The sequence below is a fragment of the Hemitrygon akajei genome, chromosome 17 (assembly GCF_048418815.1).
Source record: "Hemitrygon akajei chromosome 17, sHemAka1.3, whole genome shotgun sequence".
NCBI classification, from domain to species: Eukaryota; Metazoa; Chordata; class Chondrichthyes; order Myliobatiformes; family Dasyatidae; genus Hemitrygon; species Hemitrygon akajei.
In genome coordinates, this window is record NC_133140.1 from 35,959,236 (window position 1) to 35,981,824 (window position 22,589).

The window sequence follows — 22,589 nt, forward strand, 5'->3', positions numbered from 1 at the left end:
TAGGCTACGGTCAATTATGGAAAACTCTGAACATCCTCTACATAGCACCATCCAGAGACAGAGAAGCAGTTTCAGCGACAGGTTACTATCGATGCAATGCTCCTCAGACAGGATGAAGAGGTCAATACTCCCCAATGCCATTAGGCTTTACAATTCAACCGCCAGGACTTAAGAACTTTTTAAAAGCTATTATTAATGCTTTTTGAGATAGTGATTTAGTTGCATATCATATTTTTTACTGAGTTAAGTATTGTATGTAATTAGTTTTGCTACAACAAGTGTATGGGACATTGGAAAAAAAGTTGAATTTCCCCATGGGGATGAATAAAGTATCTATCTATCTATCTATCTAATTTCCTGGGCTATCTCTACTCCCTTTCTTGAATAAAGAAACAACATCTGCAACCCTCCAATCCTCTGGAAACTCTCCCATCCCCATTGATGATGCAAAGATCATTGGCAGAGGCTTAGCAATCTCCTCCCTTGCCTCCCACAGTAGCCTGGGGTACATTTCATCCGGTCCCGGCAAGTTATGCAACTTGATGCTTTCCAAAAGCTCCAGCACATCCTCTTCCTTAGTATCTACATATCTACAGCTTTTCAGTCTGTTGCAAGTCATCACTACAATCACCAAGATCCTTTTCCATAGTGAATAGTAAAGTTTTCATTAAGTACCTCTGCTATTTCCTCCGGTTCCATATACACTTTCCCACTGTCACATTTGATAGGTCCTATTCTTTCACGTCTTATGCTCTTGCTCTTCACATACTTGTAGAATGCCTTGGGGTTTTCCTTAATTCTGCCCGCCAAGGCTTTCTCATGGCCCCTTCTAGCTCTCTTAATTTCATTCTTAAGCTCCTTCCTAGTAAGAGCTCCTTCCTAGATCTCTAACATTACCTAGCTCTCTGAACCTATTGCAGGTTTTTCTTTTCTTCCAGACTAGATTTATTACAGCCTTTGTACACCATGGTTCCTGTACCCTACTATAACTTCTGTCTCATTGGAACGTACCTATAAAGAACTCTACACAAATATTCCCTGAATATTTGCCACGTTTCTTCCATACTTTTCCCTGAGAATATCTGTTTCCAACTTAAGCCTCCAATTTCTTGCCTGATAGCCTCATAATTCCCCTTACTCCAATTAAATGCTTTTCTATCTTGTCTGTTCCTACCTCTCTCCAATGCTATTGTAAAGGAGATAGAATTATGATCACTATCTCCAAAATGCTCTCCCACTGAGAGATCTGACACCTGACCAGGTTCATTTCCCAATACCAAATCAAGTACAGCCTCCCCTCTTGTAGGCTTATCTATATACTGTGTCAAGAAACCTTCCTGAACACACCTAACAAACTCCACCCCATCTAAACCCCTTGCTCTAGGGAGATGCCAATCGATATTTGGGAAATTAAAATCTCCCATCACAACAACTCTGTTATTATTACACCTTTCCAGGATCTGTTTCCCTATCTGCTCTTCCATATCCCTGTTACTATTAGTCGGCCTATAAAAAACACCCAGTAAAGTTATTGACCCCTTCCTGTTCCTAACCTCCACCCACAGAGACTCCATAGACAACCCCTCCATGGCGTTCACCTTTTCTGCAGCCGTGACACTATCTCTGATCAACAGTGCTATGCCCCCAAAACTTCTGCCTCCCTTCCTGTCCTTCCTGAAACATTTAAAACCTGGCACTTGAAGTAACCAATCCTGTCCCTGAGCCATCTAAGTCTCTGTAATGGTCATCACATCATATTTCCAAGTACTGATCCACGCTCTAAGCTCATCTGCTTTGTTCACAACACTCCTTGAATTAAAATAGACACATCTCAAGCCTTCGGTCTGAGTGCGTCCCTTCTCTATCACCTGCATATCCTCTCTCTCGCACTGTCTACAAGCTTTCTCTATTTGTGAGCTAACCTCCTCTTCCCCAGTCTCTTCAGTTTGGTTCCCACCCCTCAACAATTCTAGTTTAAACTCTCCCCAGTAGCCTTAGCAAACCTCCCCGCCAGGATATTGGTTCCCCTGGAATTCAAGTGCAACCCATCCTTTTTATACAGGTCACAGCTGCCCCAGAAGAGGTCCCAATGATCCAGAAATCTGAATCCCTGCCTCCTGCTGCAATCCCTCAGCCATGCATTTATCCTCCACCTCATTCTAATCCTATTCTCACTGTTGCGTGGCACAGGCAGTAATCCCGAGATTACTACCTTTGCAGTCCTGCTTCCCAACCTCCTCCCTAACTCTCTGTAGTCTTTTTTCAGGACCGCTTCCCTTTTCCTACCTATGTCATTGGTACCAATATGTACCAGGACCTCTGGCTGTTCTCCCTCCCACCGCAGGTTATCTTGGACGTGATCCAAATTATCCCGGACCCTGGCTCCTGGGAGGCAAACTACCATCTGAGTTTCTTTCCTGCGTCCAGAGAATTGCCCTGTCTGACCTCCTAACTATAGAGTCCCCTATCACTACTGCCTTCCTCTTCCCTTCCCTACCCTTCTGAGCCACAGGGCCAGATTCTGTGCCAGAGGCACGACCACTGCCGCTTTCCCCAGGTAGGTGTGAGGTGGTTCATTTTGGTAGGTCAAAAATGATGGCAGAATATAGTATTAATGGTAAGACTCTTGGCAGTGTGGAGGATAAGAGGAATCTTGGGATCCATAAGACACTCAAAGCTGCTGCACAAGTCTCTGTGGTTAAGAAGGCATACGGTGCATTGGCCTTCATTAATCGTGGGATTGAGTTTAGGAGCTGAGAGGTAATGTTGCAGCTATATAGGACCCTGGTCAGACCCCATTTGGAGTACTGTGCTCATTTCTGGTCGCCTCACTACAGTAAGGACGTGGAAACCATAGAAAGGGTGCAGAGGAGATTTACAAGGATTGGGGAGCATGCCTTATGAGAATAGGTTGAGTGACCTCGGCCTTTTCTCCTTGCAGCAAGGAGGATGAGAGGAGACCTGATAGAGGTATACAAAATAATGAGAGGCATTGATCGTGTGGATAGTCAGAGGCATTTTTGCAGGGCTGAAGTGGCTAGCACGAGAGGGTGTAGTTTTAAGGTGCTTGGAAGTAGGTATAGAGGAGATGTCAGGGGGAAGTTGTTGTTGTACAATGAGAGTGGTGAGTGTGTGGAATAGGCTGCTGGCGGCGGCGATGGAGGCGGAAACGATAGGGTCTTTTAAGAGACTCCTGGATAGGTACGTGGAGCTTAGAGGGCTATGGGTAAGCCTAGGTGGTTCTATGGTAAGGGCATGCTCAGCATAGCTTTGCGGGCCAAAGAGCCTATATTGTGCTGTAAGTTTTCTATGTTTCTATGTTTGGAAAAAGTACCTCATGGGAGGCTAAACCAGAAGATTAAGATGCAGGGGGTGAACTGGCTTGCTTATAGAATACAGAGGGTGGCTGGAGGTCTGTAATTAGTGGTGTTCTGCAGAGATCTGTGCTGGGTCCTTGTGATGTATATACATGACCTGGATGAAAACATAGATGGGTGGGTTGGTAAGTTTGCAGTCGATACCAAAATTGGTAGAGCTGTGGACAGTGTAGAAGATGGGCAAAAAATACAACATGGTACAGGTGGCCCCCGCTTTTCGAACATTTGCTTTACGACAGCTCGCTGTTACGAAAGACTTACATTAGTACCTGTTTTCGCTAACCAAAGAGGATTTTCGCTTTTACGAAAAAAATATGCCTGCTTTATACGTGTGTTTACCTTGAGAAAGACTACAATGACCGTGAAGCCTTGTGCGGACAGTTGTTTGCGCATGCGTGTACGTGCATATGTGTGTACTTGCGTACGCATGTGCGTACGTATGCGTGTACGTGCCGATTTTTTTTCTCTAAATCGAGTTTGGCTCGCCGCCTTCCCGAGTTTGATAAGTGAAACTACACCATACCTACAATATTTCTACTTTATATAGGGTGTAAATTTATCATATCATTCCTGCTTTTACTATATGTATGTGTTATTTGCTTTGATTTGGTAGGTTATTTTCTTTGGGTCTAGGAACGCTCAAAAATTTTTACCATATAAATTAATCGTAATTGCTTTGTCGCTTTACGACATTTCAGATTACCAACAGTTTCACAGGAACGCTCTACCTTCGGATTGCCGGGGAAACCTGTATAGCTAAGAAATGGCAGCTGGAGTTTCACTCAGATAAATGTGAGATGTTACACCTCAGTAGGGCAAATGCAAGGAGACAGTACACTGTTAAGGGCAAGATCGTTAAGTGTTGCTAAGCACAGAGATCATGCGATCCAAGGAAGTGACCAGGCATATAGATGAGGGTAGTGCAGTGGATGTGATCTACATAGATTTTAGTAAGGCATTTGACAAGGTTCCACGTGGTAGGCTTATTCAGAAACCTGTCAGAAGGCATGGGATCTAGGGAAGTTTGGCCAGGTGGATTCAGAATTGGCTTGCCTGCAAAAGGCGGAGGGTCGTGGTGGAGGGAGTACATTCGGATTGGAAGGTTGTGGCTGGTGGTCTCCTACAAGGATCTGTTCTGGGACCTCTACTTTTCTTGATTTTTATTAACGACCTGGATGCGGGGGTAGAAGTGTTGGTTGGCAAGTTTGCAGACAATACAAAGGTTGGTGGTGTTGTAGATAGTGCAGAGGATTGTTAAAGATTGCAGAGAGATATTGATAGAATACAGAAGTGGCCTGAGAAGTGGCAGATGGAGTTCAACCTGGAGAAGTGTAAGGTGGTACACTTTGGAAGGACAAACTCCAAGGCAGAGTATAAAGTAAATGGCAGGATACTTGGTAGTGTGGAGGAGCAGAGGGATCTGGTGGTACATGTCCACAGATCCCTGAAAGTTGCCTCACAGGTAGATAGGGTAGTTAAGAAAGCTTATGGGGTGTTAGTTTTCATAAGTTGAGGCATAGAGTTTAAGAGTCACGAGGTAATGATGCAGCTCTATAAAACTCTAGTTAGGCCACACTTGGAGTACTGTGTCCAGTTCTGGTCACCTCACTGTAGGAAGGATATGGATGCATTGGAAAGGGTACAGAGGAGATTTACCAGGATGCTGCCTGGCTTAGAGAGTATGGATTGTGATCAGAGATTAAGGGAGCTAGGGCTTTACTCTTTGGAGAGGAGGAGGATGAGAGGAGACATGATAGAGGTGTACAAGATATTAAGAGGAATAAATAGAGTGGATAGCCAGCGTCTCTTCCCCAGGGCACCACTGCTCAGTACCAGAGGATATGACTTTAAGGTAAGGGGAGGGAAGTTTAAGGGAGATATTAGAGGAAGGTTTTTTACTCAGATAGTGGTTGGTGCATGGAATGCACTGCCTGAGTCAGTGGTGGAGGCAGATACACTAGTGAAGTTTAAGAGACTACTAGACAGGTATATGGAGGAATTTAAGGTGGGGGGGGTATATGGGAGGCAGGGTTTGAGGGTCGGCACAACATTGTGGGCCGAAGGGCCTGTAATGTGCTGTACTATTCTATGTTCTATTAAGTTTACAACTCCTTGAAAGTGTCTATACAGGTCGACAAGATGGTTAAGTAGGCTTATGGAATGTTTGCTTTTATTCGCCGAGGCACTGAGTTCACAAGCCAGGAGGTTATGTTGCAACTTTATAAAACTGTGGTTAGGCCATACCTGGATTATTGCATACAGATCTAGTCACCTCACAATAGGAAGGATGTTGAGGCTTTGGTGCAGATGCAGAAGAGCTTTACCAGACTGCTGCCTGGTTTAGAGGGCATGTGGTATCATGAGAGGCTGGATAAACTTGGGGTTCAAGGGGAATGTGAGAAGCTTTTCTTTTTACTCAGAGTGGTGGATGTCTAGAATCTGCTGCCAAGTACATTGGAGGTTTTTAACAGATGTTTGGATAGGCACATGGATGCAAGGAAGATGGAGGTATACGGACGTTGTGTCAGTAGGAGGGATTAGTGTTTGGGTGCTTTTGATTTGCTTTTTACCTGTTTCAGAACAACATTGTGGGCTGAATGGCCTGTTCCTGTGCTGTACTGTGCTACTTTCTATGCTAGTTTTTTTTCATCTTGCTCACATCCGTATGTTGTAGGTTTATATCAGTGTTTAGCTTTGGACTAAAGGCTAGAAGGTGGAATAGGACAAACAAAGACTCACTGGGCCAAATAGCCCCCTCCATATTGTAAATCGGGCAGAGTCCATGCTGACCACGGTATCCTCCCTGTTAGTCCCAGTAGTACATGTTCATCCTACAACCTTCCACTCCATGTACCTATCCAAATGCCTTGAATGTTGCAATTGTCCCTGCCTTGACCACTTTCTCTGGCTCATTCCAAGTGTTCATTATCCTCATGTCTCCTTTTATCTTCTGAGGCCATCCCTCATTCTCCTATGCTCTGAAGAATAAAGATTCAGAGTGATCAACCTCTTCCTGTAATACAGGCCCTCTACTCCAGGCAGCATCCTTTAATCTCTTTGGCACCCTCTCAAGTGTAACAATGTATTTCCCTATAACAGGATGACCAAAGCTGCACACAATATTCCAAGTGTGGTCTCACCAATGACTTAAGAGAACTGAAATATTGTCCCTACTCCAAAGCTGACTGATGAAGGCCTGCAGTCTAAACACCTTCACCAGCCTATCTATTTGTAAAGCTGCTTTCAGCAAACTGTGCACTTGTACTCTCAGATTCCCCTGTTCCATAACACTTCATCAGTGCCCAGTCATTCACTGCACAAGTCCTACCCTGGTGTAACTATCCAAAATGCATCACATCACTTTTATCTAAATTGAAATCTATTTGCCATTCCTCAGCTCATCTCCCTAATTGATCAGGATCTCTTTGTGATTCATTGTAAACTGCTCCAAGACCCCCTAATTTAATATAATCAGCAAACTTGCTAATCATGTCATATACCTTCACATCCAAATCACTTACATAAATAATGAATAACAGAGGTCTCAACACTGACCCTTGGGATAACCCACTACACAGAGAACTAACTTTCTGCTTCTTATCAATGAACCAATTATGAATATACCTCACAGGCTCCCCCCTAAATCTATGTGACCTAATCTTCTAGAATAACATGACTTGTGGGATTTTATCAAAGCCCACATAGACAACATCCAGTGCACTACCTGCATCTGTTCCCTTAGTCACACCAGAAAAACTTCAAAAGATTCATCAGACATGACATGCCACACACAAACTAGCTGACTATCCAGAATCAAGCGTTAACTGTCCAAGCAATGGGAGGATCTTGTCCTTCAGAGACCTGTCCAATAACATCCCTACATCTGAAGTCACGCTCTCCACCTTGTAATTTCCTGGCCTGTCATTGCTATCCTTCTTGAATATTGGAACACCTGAACTTAAGATCTAACTTAAATCAGTTTTTTGAGAAGGAGAAGGTAAAATCAGTATTATAGTGTAGTAAAGGGAATTACAGATGATAGATACTTCCCAAAGATGAAATAGTATTCTAAAAGGGAGGATGAGACAACCCTGGCTGACAAGGGAAGGCAAAGATAGCATAAAAGTTAAAGAGAGGGCATATATCGCAAAATTAGTAGGAAGTTAGAGGATTAGGAAGCTTTTCAAAACCAAAAGGCGGCAATTTTAAAAACCATTAAGGAAAGCTAGTCAATAAAGATACAAACATTTTTCCCCAGATACATAAAGAGCAAAAGGATATACGTAGAGCAAAAGAGAGAAGAGTGTGGATATCGGACCATTGGAAAATGACACTGGAGAGGTAGTAATGAAGGACAAAAGTAAAGCAGATGAACTGAAGTATTATACACCAGTCTTCACTGTGGAAAACACTAGCAACATGCTAAAAATTCCAAAACTTTAGAGACAGAAGTGGGTGTAGCTACTATTACAAAGAAAGTGCTTGGGAAGTTGAAAGGTCTGAAGGTAGACAAGTTATATGGATCAGGTGGATCATACCTCAGAGTTCTGAAAGAGGTGGCTGAATAAAATGTTGAGGCATTATTAGTGATCCTTCAGGAATCATTAGATTCTGGAATGGTTCCAAAGGTCTGGAAATTGCAAATGTCACCTACACTCTTTAAAAGAGAGAGGGAGGCAGAAGGGAAATTATAAAGCAGTTAGCCCGACTTCAGTGGTTGGAAAGATATTCCAATTCTGTTATTAAAGGTGTGGTTTTGGAGTATTAGGAGGCACATGATAAAATAGGCCAAAATCAGCCTGACAAATCTGTTAGAATTCTTTGAGGAAATAAGAGCAAGAGGTGAGTCAGTAAATATTGTTTATTTGGATTTTCAAAAGACCTTTGATAAGGTCCTGCACCTGAGGCTACTTAACAAGGTAAAAGCCCATGGTATTCCAGAAAAGGCTGGATTGGCTGACTGGCAAAATGTGGAAATAAACAGGGCCTTTTCTGTTTGGTTGCTAGGAACTAGTGGTGTTCCACAGGGTTCAGCTTCCTTTCATGTTATATATCAGTGATTTGGGTAACAGAATTGATGGCTTTTTGGTCAAGTTTGTGGGCGATGCAAAGACAGGTGGAGGGGCAGACAGTATTGAGCAAGCAAGGCATTTGCTAAAGAACTTGGATTGGGGGAATGGACAAAGAAGTGGCAGATGGAATGTAGTGTACATTCCATGGTCATGCACTTTGGTAAAAGGACTACTGGTGTAGACTATTTTTTAAACAGAGAAAATTCAGAAAAAATCAGAGCTGCAAAGGGACTTGGCCCTCATGCAGGATTCACTTAACATAAACTTGCAGGTTGAGTCTGTGGAAAGGAAAGCAAATGTAATGTAGTTATTCATTTATATATTTAAGCCAGAGGTTGATAGATTCTTGATTAATCAGTGTGTCAAAGGTTACAGGAAGATGGCAGGAGAATGGGGTTGAGAGGGTTAATAAATCAGCCATGATGTAATGGTCGACTGGCCAAATGGCCTCATTCTGTTCCTGTACCTTATGGTCTAAAAATGATTATGAAACTGTGTTGAAAAATTGTCATGATTTACAAATTTTCTCATCAAGGAGCACATCTTCATTTTTCCCTGCACTCAAAGTTTGGCTGGGGCAATGGTCCAGTACGTGGGTTGGGTCTAGCCTATGAGCTGCGCGAGAGGAGTTGGGGCCCAATATGCTTGTATATTCCCCCACTCCATTTAAACTCAATGGGAAATTTATTATACTTTCAAAACAATGACATAGGCATAGGCATATTTGCAGTAGCCTATAATAATCCAGAAAATTTACTAGTCCAGCACCAAAGTCGAAAGAACGTGAGATTGTTGGGGTTATGCTCTATTTTTTTCATACTTGCAAAATGCAAAACATTTTGATTTTGTACCTTGTGACTTGAGGAAAACTACATATTAGTAATAAATATGCCCCAAAATCCAGATGGAAATGTATGTTATACAGATTATTAAAACAAACAAGTTACCATCTTGGTAAACTAAGAACATGTAATATATTGTACAGGTGCTAAATACTCTCACTGACTGAAATACAAGTTTTGAATTTACAGCTCCTGGCAAAGAAAGGATATTTTTGCAGGAAAGACAATTGTGGGCCTGTTTTCAGTTGTGCAAAATGTCATACTGAAACACTGGTACAAGACACAAGGATCACAAAATTAAAACCATTTCTTTTTCTTAGCTAGTATACATTTTGTCACTGAGAATTCCCATTAGTAATGATAAAAATTTGGAAACAGAGCACAAATACTAGAATCTGGAGCAATAGACAAGAATTGTGGGGTAAATGGACAATTTTTAGCAATTCTAGATACTTAGCTGCTGATTACCACCAAATGAGAATAAAATTACTTTGGTGGAACAGATGAGCATTATGAAAGTGCCCATTTTTGATTATTGTTGAAATTAATGTATATTAAATTTAGCTGATCTCTTTGACAGCAGACAATCAGCACTAGTTTGAAGAAGGATTGAAAATCCATTCACTAGGTTGCATTAAGCATTCTTTGGTTGACAAGGATATTGGTATTCTAAAAGTTCCTTCAGATTTATTCTGAAGTGCCATGTAACCAAGCTCAAAGTGTTCTCTGCAACAGTACAAAGTTATTTTCCACACTGTACGCTCAACAATTTGATTGGTACAGCTCAAAAACTTTTACAATGGAGTATTCACTGACATATTGGTTTACCTTAAGCCTTGGTCCTAGTGACATCATGACAATACATACATAGTATCATCATTTTAACACAACACTACTCACTTGCCAACAATGATGTGAAGCTGATGTTGCATCTCTGAACGCATACCATTTGTGATGGTAGCAGCAAGATGATCTGTGGCATTCTGGAAGTGATCAGTCATTTGCTGCAGCTGACTGATCATTGGATCTCTGCTTTCTTGCTCTTGGGCCTTCTTTGACTGAAGGTGAGTCTCAAGTTGCTGAATATCTGTGTGGGTGAAGATCATTTTTTAAAATATTAATGTTCCAGATTAGTGAATAAAATGAAATTATGTTTTTGATGTAATCTATAAATCAGTGCACAATTTTCTTTCAATTCATTGCACCTAATGAGTCTTTCGGTATGATCTTACAATGGTTCACAGTAACTAGCAGCAGGGCATGTAGCTTACATCACCCTGTTATGAGTGTTACCATTCATAACACCACCCCACCCCATCTATTACGAATTTTGCCCACTCTAAGCCATTTTATTACTTCCTTATACACTGTATTTCAAATAATTCCCAAGTTGTCCATTAAACACATTTTTCCTTCCTATATTCCTTGACCCTCTCTCATCCACTAGTATATTGATTCCACGCTTCCAGACACCCCTCCCTTATGTGTCTGACCAACTACAACTCTTCTCATGTCCACACAACCTCCCAATTCTTCCTCTCCTCTATTTTACTCTACCCTCCCATCCCCTGTCCATCCAACAATGTATTTCCTTCCCCCGGGTAATCCCCTCTCTTATTCCTATTTCCTCCTCTCCATCTGTCCAACCCCTAACCCCCCCCCCCTTTTTTCTGTTAATCTGATCCCCTCAGCCATTTGCCTCAACATACCAAAGGCCAATTTTTCCTTGCCTGAAAACAATACACAAAGAATTATTGACAAGTTGCCCAAATCAAGATCTCCTCCCTTCCTGATCTTCCAGTCCTCCAGACACTAGCATAACATAAATCAGCTAATTCAGCTTGGAATACTAACTGAATCTGATTTGCCTGCTCGGTGCTGCTCCAATTCCATACATCTTTCTTTTTACCATGAAATGGGGAAAAAAGAAACCTTCAATACCACTGTTAAAAGTATCAAAGCCTTGTCTTAATTACAAACACGAGAAAATCTGCAGATGCTGGAAATCCGAGCAACACACACACAAAATGCTGGAGGAACTCAGCAGGCCAGGCAGCATCTAGTGAAAGAGTACAGTTGACGTTTTGGGCTGAAACCCTTCTGCGGGACTAATTACACACAACCACCCAATCTTGATTTTGACTATGTGAATATAAAGAATATTGAGGATAAAGCAACACCTACATTCTTGTGTTCCCTGTTTGAAGCTGTCATTTATTTGCTGGAACATTGACTGGCATGCTTTTTCAAACACTGGTACAACTATGCTCTGGAATGCCTCTCTATACGTAGATTGTATTGGTCCTTGCAAAGCATCAGCCGCAGCTCTTCCAATACTTTCTGCAGTGTTCTGTAACCACAAGCCAGAAAAGAAAACAGTAAATCAAACAGAGCTGATACATTCAAACTGGGGGGCAAACTGGGGACCTGATCAAGTCACATTGGGATCACAAAAATCATACAATCACCACCATCTCTTTCCTCCTTCCCCCAATGAGGAACACAAAAACCAATAGCTGAGGTCCAGATCTCATTCACAAAGATACTGTTCACAAGGGACTTAAATGAGGCCAATGCAAAGTGAACTTCATAAAGATGATTGAACAACTTGAAGTTTTACCACAGGCATAGCTTCTTACATCAATTTTGCTTTACTCACAAAGCAAAATTTACCCTGATAAAAGGGCTGTACCCATAAAGCTTTTTACCAAGTCCTTTAGGAACATGTCAGTAGAATGAAAATGTCAAAGTCTATGGACTAGACTGGTTTGTGTTTTATAATTCCATTCATTTACAAAAGCTACTGCACAATCTAACATACTGCTACAACTAGAATATCTGGAGCTGTAAAACCACAGAAATTCATCCCAATAAAGATGGATTCTAAAATTATATACATTACAAACATAATGTGAAATAACTAGGGAAAATGAAGCTGAACACAAGGATGAAGGATCTGTAGGATTACCATTCAAATTCTATCCCTGACTGAGGTTTGAACTTACCTGTTTTTGTTGGAAAAACTTTGACCACTCAGAGCAGGCCAGTTGCTCCCATTAGATGGGTTACTGCAGTGAAGATGAATCATTGCATAGGAAGTAGTTTCCAGAAGAGAAATAATACAACTGATGTCTGCATTGTAAGATTATCAATACTGGGTAACACTGACAATGGCCATGGAGAAGTCAATGATCTAGACAGCCTATATGGAGGTGGTAATTGACAGGATGAAAGGAAATCTCAGAGGAAGTGTAAGTGTAATGGGCTCAGCACAGAAAACATGATTGAGATGTGAAACACATAAACTTGTAGAAACAAATAATTTGAATAATAAAAAAAATCCATCTTAAAATTGTTCATGTCATAATATAAAAGGTGAAACTGAGAATATTTTGATGTTTAAATATTCAAAATTCCTACCTTAGATTTTACCATTTTTGTTACATTTTCTTTTAATACTCCTTCAATCGCTGCAAGCTTGGCTGCAATCTGATTATTCAACTGGCCAGACACTGGCTCCAAACTTTTGGAAATAGCTATGAAAAAGATAGAATAATTTTGTGTTCACAACTCTTCAAAATGCATTTAGAAACAATAAATTTCACTAAGCTCATTGCATTAATGACATAAGTATTATTCTTGAATCCAATGTTCCCTTTGTAGTGAATGCATAATTAAACTACAATTGGCATTAATGTCATTTTTGTTTAGAGCTAAATGCTGTCAACAAGCAGAAAATTGATAAGAATACAAAATCAAGCAGTTTAAAATAAATTAAATTTGGGACTAAAAAAAAGTTAGCCTCAGCCAGAGTAACCATGAAATTACTGGATTATAAAAATAGTTCACTAATGTCCTTCAGGGAAGAAAATTACTGCCCTTATCCAGGAACATGATTAACTCAAACAGCTTCTCAGTTCAACAACAAGTAGGAATTGATAATAAATGCACAAAAAGACTCATATCAATAGATGAATTTAAACATAACCTCTATTGACAAAGATTTACAAATGATACAAGTAGCAGTGGGAATCAACATTTCTTTTAGGCAGCCATAAACTTTGTAAAATATACACCATATTGATAAGCCACATCTCCCCTCTATCGCCATTCAATAATGGGTTGCAGCCAGAGTTGAAAACAAAGATTATCAGCAGCAATAGAAAGAAACACTGTAAAATTCCAGTAAGCTGGTATCCAGCCATTCAGAAATCTTAATTATTTGGGTGATGTTTGCCACACTCCCTTCTCATTCTCTGAAGCCCCAGTTCCCATGCTCCCTTTAGAATTCACGCGATCATTGGATCTAAAAGAACTATTATCGAATAACCAGAAAATCTGGTATCATGGCATCATAGTGTCAAGCATGCTGGATTATTGTTTTACTACATAATGGATATACTTATGCAAAATAAATATTATTATTCTGTACTGTTTCCAGGACAGTAAGAAATTCAGTATTACTGCATGACTAATTTAGTTAAAATTACACTTTCACAGAAGCTTTCATATTCAGTCGCAAGGTAAATAAGTTAGGACCTCATATATGGTCTTGATAATATTTTCAAATTCAATTTCACAAATATGCGTAGTGAATGTGTGGAAAATGCATAAACCCGCAGCCAACAGAAAGCCCTATAACAAGTTAAATGCAAGAAAGCCATTTACCCCTTGTGCCTACACACAGCTGATCTTTTAACTTAGTGACATTTTCTTGCATTGATCCAAATTTCACTAATAACTAAAACATCCCTTGTCCTTGAATGATCAGCAGAGTCTCAACTCTCTTGAATGAAGAATTCCAAAACAAAAAATTCACTCTCATCAGAAGAAAACAGATTTCTTCCAATCGTTTCCTAAATTGATGACCTCTAATTACAAGTGTGATCCTAGATTCTAACCCCTGTTCAGCAATGAGCCATAAACTTTCTTTTGAGTCACAAGCTTTATTTTAAACTTGCATTGATGGCAAAAATCTGAGCACTGACCAAAATCAAATTAGATTGAAGGTTCCCTATAACAGAGATTTAAACAATTACCCTTACCCCATATTTTCAATGACTTTGAATCAATATGCCAATAGCAATATTTTGACAGAAACAAATGACCACAAAATTAATTTTAAAAAATTATTTAAACTAGATGGGAGCCTGGAAATAAATTGCTGAAATTACTTCCTTCCATCTCATCATGCAGAGAAAAGAACTGCAGAAATGACAGTTCTGTAAATTACTCCAATGACAGCTTAAAAGCTTTCATCACTACTTGCTGTCAATTTCATAAGATCACTGCCAGTAAACACTCGGAATTTTAACTTGCAATCATAAATGCTCTTGCTGAATGCATTTAATTTCTAATAAATATTTACCTTGATTTGTTACAAACTTATGTAAACCCAAGTGACTTTTCTACCTAGTTGTGCTCAAACAAAACCCAACACATCCAATCCCCTTCTCAATATCAACCTTCATTTTGTATCACCAGGTGATTTTAATAGCAAATATTCATACTTGGATCCTACATATTTTCCAAGTTACTCCATAAAAGTTAGAATAAAAACTCACCCACACAACTTCTAGCTGGCCACCTAAATATCATCCAAAGTTAGATCCACTAATTCGTCTCTGAATGCAGAACACACCTAAAAAAAAGCTAATTCACAGTCCTGAATTTGACTTAGTTACCTTTTAACTTAATTGGAAATGAGCAGTCAGTCAAAATGATTACTTTGCTGATGCAATCAAATTGCCAAATAAAATCCATTGCCAAAACCAGCCAACCTGGAGCTTCAACAAATCAAAATTGAATAATGCCACAAGACTGCAAAAAATATTCACATATACAGCTTTTCTCTCATAACAATTAGAAAAATATTGTAAAAGCTACACCACATACAGATAATATCAAACTAATAGCATCATTAAATTCATTGTTTATCATATGGACATGAGTGCAATAATTTAACAGCTGCAGAAAAAAGGCAATATCACACAATACTTCAGCAAAATTAGTACCAACTATCCATGATCAATAAAGGACCGATCACACTTGATAATTATTTAAAACGATAATAAACGGAGCCTTCAGTAATAAAGCCACACTACATAATAGCCAGCAAAGAAATGAAAACATTCACTGCCCACTTCCCTCTATAGAAACTGCAGTTTGGTCTCTACTGCAGTAATATTTTGTATTTACTCATCATGTTCAAAAGTAAAGATTGATAACTGACCTATACTGAAAACAACAAAGAACACCAGTGAACTGAAGAACCTAACAGAAAATACCAACAAGAGGAATTCTGCAGATGCTGGACATCCAAGCAACACACAAAATGCCGGAGGAACTCAGCAGGCCAAGCAGCATCTATGGAAAAGAGTACAGTTGACGTTTTGGGCCAAAACCCTTCAGAAGGACACTGGCAGGACAATACCAAGAATACTCATCAAACCTGCAACATTTATGAAGTGAGAAACACTGTTTCTAATGAAAGCTCACGGACATGAAACACAGAGCTAGAAGCCACTGCTGACCTACAAGGTTATTAAATACAAGCTTTTTTTTCTGGATACCATGTCAATGCCTTGTGTAATAGCAGAGATATGAACATAATGTCATTGCACGAGTAGGTCAATATCATCTTAAATTGCTGAAAAAAACTGGGAGCCAACTACACCATATCCAATTTTTCTTGCTGTCAAAACTATTAAAAGATTTTGATTGTTTGAATTGCTCAACAATGAAAAATATTCAAAATCAAAACATTCAAAATCAAAAAATATAAATAACTCATTTATAAAATAATTAAAAGTATATAACCAAAATATTTGCAAAACAGTTAAAATCATTAACTGAACTGAAAAGAACATAAGCAAATAGATAGAGTAGATTTCCTGGCCTTTCAAGTCTACCCTTCTATTCAATATAATGAATGATGAGTTTGATTACAAAGTAAAAATTCTAACTAAAGGAAAACTGAAACAAATTCATGCTCAAGCACTGGAAATGTTATAGTAAAAATAGACAGGTATCTCCAGCATAACATAACCAGAAAATTTGAGAATTGTGTTTTGCACATGAGATACAAACTCAATGATACTTATAGGGGTAAATGGTGGCAGGTTAGTACATAACTGGCAGTTTTTGTCAGCAAATATTAAACCATTAACTCTTTTTCCTCACTCTGTGAGGAACGATATAGAACGATATTCTATTTTCAACATCCATATTTTGCTCTTGCAGAATTACAGAATATTCATTGAAAACATGACTAAATTCTCATCTACTTCAAGATTCAGCAGTTTTACTCTGTACTCACATTGTGGTAAGGATTTCTTCATCTCATCACGAACAGTCTTTTCTATACGATTACTGATTGAATTTGCTAAAGTCTGAGATAGCTGATGAGAGAACTGCTCCTGAAACTGTCCATTTCTTTCTCGTCCTTCTGCCAAGATCCTATCTGTTCGTCTTTCTGAAGGTTTAAATGTTAAGGGAAATAATTTTAAATCACATGGATTGTGAATGAAGATAAACAGCAATTTTGCTTCTTTATATCACATCTGTTCTACAGCTTGTCAAGTAAATGATATTTAGCCAACAATGCTTTTAATTAAATATAAAGGGGAAAAGGGATACAAGTTTGCTGTTCAAAATGTTAAGGCTCATAACACAGAAAACTGCTAAGGTTCAAAATACTAACAAATCAATTTTTTTTTAAAAAGCACCTAAATTCCATCAAACATTGAGGAGACAGAGAAAGATGATGGAGGTGACACTTATGAGAAAAGGAAGATCACTATACATCTCAGATAATTAAATCAAAAGATCAAAGACATCAAACTGTGTTCATAGGATTTCTAAATCTATAGCTAGGGATAAAATCAAAAGTGGTATCCTGCTGTGCTGCTCAGAAATCATTAAAACAATCCATAATATGATCAAGATAGGTCCCCTGGAATGAAATGGGCTATTTTTTTGTTCTAGTCCCTGAACAGCAATATTCATTTCAGAGGACTATTCTGAAATTATCAGACTTTATGGATATCAATAATGAAATCTGCAAACAATATCTCTTTTCCTCAGGTAGTATGGGTAACTGCCTTCCAAGATCCAGATGTCTTTTCAAAATCATGGTGTCCAAATTGAACAAATGCACATCTAAGGCTAATCTGTCTTTTACCAACTATTGATTCTTTTCTTCTGGACTCTATACGTCTTAATAAACCGTAAGATGAGATCCACCTTGTTTAACAAAATTATTCTCAACTTGTCAGACTTTACCTTCCTGATTTCTTTACCAACTTTTGTTTTCAAGCAACTGGCAAAAACATTCATATGGTTCATGAAATTTATGCCTCTTGTAATTAAGTACATTTATGCTTGACTGATTTCTTATCCGTTTCCTTAACTATAAGCTACGTATCGTGATTATGATTCCCATGTACACTCCCAGAGAAAGTCATCCTACTTAACGTACAATTTACAGCACAGAGGTTCAGTCATTTCATATTTTACGATGCCTTAATGCCTTTCCATTCAAATCCATAGAAAATCAATTACATGTGCATATATCCAGAAAATAGTTTTATAGTCCATGTGGTCTCAGATTGGGTTCTAGATAATTTTTTAATGGTTTGTGACAGGTGTTTTAGTCAGAGTTACTTGGAAAATATTCCTACATCTTAAATTGCTCATGAAATATAATCTGACGTGTGTACAAATGAACCATAATGAAATATTGACAGAACAGCATGGTAGCACAGCAATTAGTGTAATGTTTTACAGCACCAGCAATCAGGGATCAATTCCATGGGTTTCTTCCAGCTGCTCAAGGATCCTCTCACAATCCAAGGTTAGGGTAGTAAGCTAGGTTGGTGTCAGAAGCATGGCAACACTTACGGACTACCCCAACACATTCTCAGACTGTGTTCACAGTTGATGCAGATGTGAAAAAACACATTTCACTGTATTGTTTTGATGCCCATGTGACAAATAAAATTTCATCTTAAAGCTAAATGCTTGTTGCAATTGTCACTAGAGAAGTCACACAGAAGTTGAATTCAATCTATTATCGAATGAAATTTAGTAATTGTTTCATGAAATATTAGTCATTCAAATGAAAATCATAAGTGGAAATACAGGATAAATCCACCATTCTAGGCTGAAGTCCTTCTAAATTTGAATCATTATTTAGATACTTGTATAAAAAGACACAAGTTCATTTAGAGCATAAAACATAGCTTCCTCATCCTTCTTACACTGAGACAACCAGAAATGAACACAAGTGTAGTCTAATCAGGGTTTTATAGAGCTGCAATATTACCCCATGGCTCCTGACTCAATTCCCACTCTCCCACCTCCACAACTAATGTAGGCCAACACACTGTAAACCTTCTTGACAAACTTGTCAAATTGTGCAGTAACTTAGACACCAATATGGACGCCAAAAACCTTGGCCTCAGTACTTCTTGTGCAACTGAATCCTCAATTTCCTCACATGCAGACCCCAGACAGGTTGAATTAGTAACAACATCTCCTCCACAATCTCCTTCAACACAGATGCACAAGGCCGCATGTTTAGTCCCCTGCTCTAATCACTTTACACATATGACTGTGTGGCTAAGCACAGCTCCAATATCATATTCAAATTTGCTGACATCACTATCATAGGCCAAATCAAAGGTGGTGATGAATCAGCATATAGAACCAGCAAGTGCTCTCTAAACAACCTCCGCATTTCTGTTGCGCATTTTCCTGACTACTTCCATTCCCAATTTATGCTCCCCAGTTCCTGCTTAATAGCATTATCATTTCCTCTCCCCAAATTAAATATTTTCCCATAGCATCTGCCCGTATTCCTCTCAAAGGCTATAGTGAAGGTCAGGGAGTTGTGGCCACTTTCTCCAAAGTGTTCTCCCACAGAGATCTGACGATTTGGTTCATTACATAGGATCATATCAAAAATGGCCTCATTGGCCTGTCTATATATTGTATCAGGAATCCTTCCAGGACACACCTAACTTACTAAGCCAATTATTTTTCAGAATATTAGGCTTACTAAGTTAACAAGCTCCATTTCTGCTTCGTGTTAATTGTGGATGAATAAAGTTGCCAATACCTAGTAGTATCCAGCTATGATCTACAGAAGGCAATCAGGAGAATGAAAAGGTAATTCTGTGTGAGGTTGGAGACAGAATTGGATGTACATCAGCTGAGAGAGGGTTTCCATGTTATTACTTCCTACAAGGCGAACCCAACAGCATATATGGCTGTGATGCTTCATCCCCTGATGAGCTCAATGCCTTTTATTCATGCTTTTTAAGAAAAATAAAACCACACTATCTGTGCAGATATCCACACTATCTGCTGACCCTGTGATCTCTGTCTTGGAGAGTCATGTCAAACGATTCTTCAAGACAGGCTCTGATGTACCTAGCAGGATACTGATAACTCATGCCAAACAGCCGCTAGGTTGTTCATGAACATCTTCAACCTCTCACTGATGCAGTCGGAGGTAACCACCTCCTTCAAAAGGGGGTCAGTCCTAACACTTCCTAACAGCAGGCTGAGCTGCCCCAATGACCATTACCTGATAGCACTTACATCTACTATACTGAAGTGCTTTAAGAGGTTGGTCATTGTTAGAATTAACTGCTGCTCGAGCAAGGAATTAGACGTGCTGCAAATTGCCTACTACCAAAACAAATTGTCGTGGGAGATGGAAAATCTAAGGCTGTGTGCCCAGAGACCCGAGATCTTCGGGCACAGAGCTCGGAAAAAGCGATGAAATGGACTTTTAACATCGCAAACCAGCAAGTTGTTTGTTATGTCTCCCCTCTCGCTGTGAAACGGAGACACCTCTTTCTCCCTAATTAGGGAGAGAGAGCCTGTGGTATGTCAAATACAGGGTGAACAACTAGTCTTTGGAGTACTGCAAGTCTGTGTCTTTGCTGTCACTTTGCTCATATTTGAGTGCTTGGTGGCAGGTGCCAATGCTTCTTTTTGCCGGTGGGGAAGGGCAGGATCATTGCTGCTGCCACTTACAGCGGGAGGGAGGAGCTGGGGGGGACTTTGGGGTTCTCACATTTAACTGTCATTCATTATTTGGGGAGCACTCCTCTGTCTTTTGTGGATGGTTGCGAAGAAAAAGCATTTCAGGATGTATATTGTATACATTTCTCTGATGTGAAATGTACCTTTGAAACCTTTGAAGTAATTTGTAATGCCTGCTACAAAACAATAAATTTCATGACTTTGGTCAGTGACAATAAACCTGATTGTGAAACACTGGTGTAATACTCTAATATTCTATTCAATTATAGAAAACATTACGGTACTTTAAAAACATCTGTAATTGTGCTTGCTACTGAAAAAGCAAGCATTTATTTCTCATTTCAAAAAGCACTTAAATAGCTGTGAGTTCTTTCTTTAAACACTTCCATGTTTAAAAATGCCCATTTGGTGTAATGCCTTTAAGATTGGGAGTCTTAACCACACTAGCACAAAGAAATTGTACCATTTAATGTGTGCAATTTGGAGGTAAATTTGCAAGTGATAGTGTTCTTGAATGCCTGTTGACTTTGTTCTTTCAGGTATCTATCTTACAATTTCAGGATCTGTCCACATTGTGAAGGGAATAATAAATGTTTACAGCAGCAACTTTGTAATGGATGGTACCAGGCTTCTTTAGTGATGCTGGAACTACATTATCCTCTTAAAGCAAGGTATTATTTGAGTGAATCTTGCACAAAGAATAGCAATTCTAATTTGTTCTTGACTTGTCCTTTATAAGCAATGGATAGGCTATATGAAGTCAGGTGAATCACATGTCATAGTTGCCAGATTCTGACCTGCTCTTGAAACCACAGTACTTCCTTGGTTATTATTAAATTTCTGGTTGGAAGTAGCTCATTGTCATAATGGTGGTATGTAGTAACAGAAATATAACTGAGTACCAAGAAATAAAACTGAAGGCTGCAGAAGAAGCAAAAAGTCAGAGGAAACCCTGCATTGATATGCTGGACACAAAATGACTGAACTCCAACAACGACATCTGCCTTTGTAATCAGTCAGATATTAGCTATTGAAGAGTTTTGCCCAAGCCCAAGCAACTCTCCTAGGCTTTTTACAATCAAGAGGGATTAGCAATGACAATGCTTCATAACTTTTCACATAATTAATGGATCCTCATCATCTGATTTGCTAACAACTAATCCAGCTGAACTTCATGTACAGTCAATGTTGTGAGGCTCGTCTTCTACTGCTACCATTACTTACATTGGATAGCAAAAATAGTATCTTTTGCAGCAACTCAATAGACTTCAACTACATTGTATATGTCAATAGCCAGAATACCTTCAGTTGCATTTCCTTTCTACAATCTAGTGTTTTTAACTAGATAACATCCAACTCCATTCAGCTAAATATTTGTGTACTGTTGTTACACAATAAAAAGATACGTTCTTGTTCTTGTTGCGTCACCATAATTCGCTCCACGTGCCCCATAATGGAGCCCTGGACTGCATCCATGTGATCAGTGAGCCTTTGTACAAGTTCCAACTGATTCTGTCTCAATTCACAGAGCTCCCTCTGTTGACTGCGTATCATAGACAGCAACTCCTCCTGTTGGTTTGTGTTGAACTGGTGCTAAGGTAAAAGTAAAATTTGTTTAAATAAAGATGAAAAGACAGCTATTAGAATACATACAATTGCACTGAGATTCTTCCAATATGAATATACTTATTTTGTAAAGTAATGAGGGTAAAAACTTTTTTTTTCCAGCACCACAGGTAGGGAATGCTGGGGAAAATACATCAAGAACAGTGATTAAACTCCTTCAATGTCTCGAGTAAGAAGCTAATCCATAAAGACAAGGAGCAATCAGTTTGCCTCAATTGGTAAAGGGAGGGGGGGGAAGAGGAAGCCATACAGCTGATTAAAAAAACCTTGTATATAGAAAGAGAATATAGAAGGATTTGACATTTAAAAACAAATTGCCCAAGAGTCATTTGAAAACTACATCCAACATGTATTAAATTGGTCGTGTTTAATGTATTTAAACTAAATGTAAATCAAGCCAAAGAAAGACACACTTGCTTAGTCATACAACTTGTCACAGAAAAGTTAAGGGCATTTTTCCATATCTATCAATTTATTTATTTTAAAATACACAAATCTTGGCAAATTAATCACAAGATCAACAGAATAGTGATAGGTTCATTAATGGACATTAGTTATTTGCAATTTCATCTTACAGGCCAATGTCCAGTTCTGTTAGAGGAAGAACTATACTTTTT

At 39.1% G+C, this 22,589-nt stretch overlaps 1 protein-coding gene across 2 annotated transcripts in view; it reads right to left on the reverse strand.

Annotated features, from left to right (window-relative positions):
• Positions 1-22,589, reverse strand: part of edc4 (enhancer of mRNA decapping 4) — a 104,935-nt gene that overhangs the window by 20,472 nt on the left and 61,874 nt on the right. For both annotated transcript variants that reach the window (XM_073069892.1, XM_073069893.1), the window contains exons 22-26: positions 21,753-21,939; positions 16,610-16,765; positions 12,712-12,827; positions 11,476-11,641; positions 10,192-10,378 (exon numbers count right to left, since the gene is read on the reverse strand). In XM_073069892.1, the coding sequence (XP_072925993.1) occupies positions 10,192-10,378; positions 11,476-11,641; positions 12,712-12,827; positions 16,610-16,765; positions 21,753-21,939 (812 nt within the window). The remainder of the gene's footprint in view (positions 1-10,191; positions 10,379-11,475; positions 11,642-12,711; positions 12,828-16,609; positions 16,766-21,752; positions 21,940-22,589) is intronic.